General features: G+C 35.8%; 1 protein-coding gene across 3 annotated transcripts in view; it reads left to right on the plus strand.

Annotated features, from left to right (window-relative positions):
• LOC106468289 overlaps positions 1 to 4,328 on the plus strand; it is a 121,911-nt gene that overhangs the window by 78,358 nt on the left and 39,225 nt on the right. For all 3 annotated transcript variants that reach the window (XM_013928712.2, XM_022397245.1, XM_022397239.1), the window contains one exon: positions 292 to 340. In XM_013928712.2, the coding sequence (XP_013784166.1) occupies positions 292 to 340 (49 nt within the window). The remainder of the gene's footprint in view (positions 1 to 291; positions 341 to 4,328) is intronic.

The following is a 4,328-nucleotide window of genomic DNA, read 5'->3' on the forward strand; positions in this document are numbered from 1 at the left end:
TTTTTTACCTGTATAATGTCCGTCAGTGATATTCAAAGATTGATACAATAAGTAACAAATGTGTAGTGAGAGAGAATTAAATGTCCGTCAGTGATATTCAAAGATTGATCCAATAAGTAACAAATGTGTAGTGAGAGAGAATTAAATGTCCGTCAGTGATATTCAAAGATTGATCCAATAAGTAACAAATGTGTAGTGAGAGAGAATTAAATGTCCGTCAGTGTAAAAAACGTGGTAAAAGAAGTACATGCGAGTTAAACAACTAATGAGATATTTATTAACTGGTTTCAGCGTCAAGAAAGGCAGTTCTGTTGGCCGTTCAGAAAGCTTTCGTCAACAGGTGAGTGATTTTCGATACGGATTTTGTTATATGCTTATTTTAACAGTTACACGTTTTGTCGAGACGTGCGTTTTGGTGTGAATGAGTTATTATGGATGGTGAAAACAAAAAATTGAATTCCGTTAGTAATTAGAGAAGAGGGGGAATGTCCCACTTGGCAGACAAAATCATAAGAAGAATGTTAAGTAACACGAAACAGTAACATTCTTTGTATGTGAACCTGTTATATATGCCTATTCCCTGCGAGATTAGTCGTTGTTTAACGTGGACCTTAATAAGTATTAGCGCATTTGATTGTTTATGATAATTTTTTACGCCGTGAAATTTAAAGTGTGACGCTTTCAGTAGATTTATGCATTTGACAGATCATACACATGTTTTTCATATTAGTTTTATAGCATTTGCAGGCCTTTTTTTCCTTAAATATTTCATTATTACTGATTAAAAGTTTTTATTGTACAGTACACAAGTTTGTTTTGTGAAGTAACATATTTTTTTTTGTTTTGTTTTGCTGTGTATAAGAACTTAAAACTTACTAAGTTCACATCCTGTTGCACTCCCCCCCTTTGCTGTCATGGATGTGTGTATAAGAGTGATGGGTAAATCCCACTATTTGGGGTGACAATTGTAACCTAAAAGTTGGCGGTGGGCAGTGTTGACTTGCTGCCTTTCCTTTTGGCTAGAGCAGCTCAAGTAGCATTGTGCGAAATTCAACAAAGTGGGCTTTACCTCTTGGTAAAGTTGGATAAAAGACAGTAGTTAAACATTATAAAGCATACTGAGTATTTATGTAAATATGTATTACACTTTACAAAATATTAATAATTAGCAACTTGATAGTATATTGTGTACTCGCATTCAAACGTTTTATTTAACTAGATATGGTTGCTTAGAATTTTCTTATTAGTTTCTTTGCACATAAATGCAAACGATATTTATCCATATACATTCATATATATATATATATATCTGTGTGTGTGTGTGTGTGTAATATACTTATGTTGCTGCTAAGCGCAGCATGAATGTTATCTTAGTAAACATGCGATATATACAAAGAAAGAGAAGCCAACAAGATCACATGATTTTCCAGTTTTTGTGTGTTAATATTCGTAGTTAGCTTGCCAGTTGAAGGCATGATTCCAAGTCTGTTTCGTCATTGATCAATATACGTAATCTGGCTATTTTTGTACGCCTGTTGGTTTTGTAGTGGGAAGACTGACTCGGGAGTTGTGTGTTGTTATAGGTTGTTATAGGCCTAAAAAATAGTCGAGCTCTACAAGAGTATTAAATACAAAAATATGATTAATTTTGTTCCTTGCTGAACTTTGTTTGTGTGAAAAGAATTGCTCGAATTTGAAACCCAGCATGATTTCTGGACAATAACTGTCATGGAGTATTTGGAGGGGGGGATCGAGTTACAATATATCCGTTATAACTGTGAATGCTAAACGACTTGTGATTTTTGTTAGTAAATGGTTATTAATAATGAGGTAGTAAATTTAGCTGTAAGTTATTTCCCGTTACATAATGACAGGAATGTTTATTATTCTAGTTTAAAAGCATTCAGCAGTGACATCTTAACGTTAATTTATTGACAACTTGCTTCTAGTCGCCCTTGTTAGGTGTATAGGTTCAACAAACAGCGTCATCGTGATTCAGCGATAAATTTGGATTCTGTTATATATTACTTTCCTATTCCCGTTCTTGTTGGTACATCAACACTTAATGTCACCGTTTGATCACAAGGTTTGTATTAAAAAGTAGCTTAATAAAAACTTTTAATTTTTCCAATGAGTGCGTTTACGCACCTAACTCGTTTGCACCTTTTTTTTCCAACGAGTGTATTTACGCACCTAACTCGTTTGCATCTTTTTTTCCAACGAGTGTATTTACGCACCTAACTCGTTTGCACCTTTTTTTCCAGCGAGTGTGTTTACGCACCTAACTCGTTTGCACCTTTTTTTCCAGCGAGTGTGTTTACGCACCTAACTCGTTTACATCTTTTTTCCAGCGAGTGTGTTTACGCACCTAACTCGTTTACACCTTTTTTTCCAGCGAGTGTGTTTACGCACCTAACTCGGCTGCACTTTTTTTTCCAATGAGTGTGTTTACGCACCTAACTCGGCTGCACTTTTTCTCCAGCGAGTGTGTTTACGCACCTAACTCGTTTGCATCTTTTTTTCCAGCGAGTGTGTTTACGCACCTAACTCGGCTGTACTTTTTTTCCAACGAGTGTGTTTACGCACCTAACTCGGCTGTACTTTTTTTCCAATGAGTGTGTTTACGCACCTAACTCAGCTGCACTTTTTCTCCAACGAGTGTGTTTACGCACCTAACTCGGCTGTACTTTTTCTCCAACGAGTGTGTTTACGCACCTAACTCGGCTGCACTTTTTCTCCAACGAGTGTGTTTACGCACCTAACTCGGCTGCACTTTTTCTCCAACGAGTGTGTTTACGCACCTAACTCGGCTGCACTTTTTTTCCAGCAAGTGTGAATGTGGAGTAGATGGAAGCAAGGAAGACAATTATCAAGAGTTGTCTGTGACGCACATGCTGGATAAGGTTCTAGTGATGTAATATGTGCCTCGTGGCACATATTACATCACTAGAAATGCACGCTTGTGCTGGAAGGTTTGGTACTTGCAGAACATGCTCATAACCATTACAACATATCTAACAGTCAGCTTTACAACTTTTATGAAAATGTGTATTTGTTAATTGGAACCGCTTAATTACAGTAATATAAACATTTTTATATAATTATAGTTATTTAAGCGTTTAACTAGGGTAAAAGAAAAAGAGTAGGCCTGCAGAATCTATCGCATAATCGACCGTTATTACTGTTATGATTTTAAATCAAAATCTGCGAAGTTTTTGACACTAATCATATTAAGCATACTACTTTAAACTGGTGCCTCCCAGTGGCACAGCGGACTTGCAACGCTAGAATCCGGGTTGCGATACCCGTGGTGGGCAGAGTACAGATAGCCCATTGTGTAGCTTTGTGCTTAATTACAAACAAACAAACAAACTTTAAACTGACTTTACGTGTAAGATTAAGAGTTCTTTTAAAGAATAGAGAATCAAATATTTGGAAATGTAAATGTATTGGTCTTTAATTTGCCAAGATAATATTGTAATCAATATTAAAAAAGTTGTGTTCAAGTATCTTGTTATCATACTTAGCTGTGGGGAGGTGTTTCTTCACAAGTATAAAGGTAGGGGTATCGTTGTTCATTTTCTGTACAATTCGTATATCATTCAGTAACGTGAGGAAATCAGGCTTCCATAACACATCGCGCCAGGAGTGTCAGATTACCAGATTTTATTTACATAACTTAACATGGTATATAAACACCACATTGTGTACTTCAACGTAGATCCTTTAGGTTTGAGATGGACAAAGCACTTGAGACTGTATGGCGTTTTTATGTCATCTGACAGTTTTTTCCCGGCTTTTGAAATAAAAGTGTTCATAGACCTTTATTAAAATGTAAATTTATCAAATGAGGCTTAACATTTTCTCTCTTGAGTGCCTTCAAAGGCCATTGGTCTTAATGTTTGAAAATCGGAAAAAAATTGTTTTAATTTTAGAAGTACAAACATAACATTCCCGCGGGCTTTCCAAATATCTGTACAAATGAAGTATCAGTTTTGATTTTGTATAATGTCTAGTAAGCGTATAGGTCATTGTTAAAACTAAATTTTCAACGATGGTAAAATAAATATTCCATCTAGACAAATGAAATTGAACTTTTAGACTGAAGTCAATTAAGTCTTAAAAGTGTTGATCGCAAGAGGAAATACTTTGAGCTCACTCACTATACATGATAAAGTTTAGAATACATGGTTATCTTGATAATTAGTCCTTAAACGGGGGTGTTTTTATTCTATCAGAAGATTGTGAAGCATATTACGTAAAACTCCATTTCAGTTTCTTTAATCCCCCCCCCGTGGTGGGCAGAGCACAGATAGCCCATTGTGTAG

This window comes from Limulus polyphemus, unplaced genomic scaffold (genome assembly GCF_000517525.1).
Source record: "Limulus polyphemus unplaced genomic scaffold, Limulus_polyphemus-2.1.2 Scaffold87, whole genome shotgun sequence".
In the NCBI taxonomy this organism is placed as follows: Eukaryota; Metazoa; Arthropoda; class Merostomata; order Xiphosura; family Limulidae; genus Limulus; species Limulus polyphemus.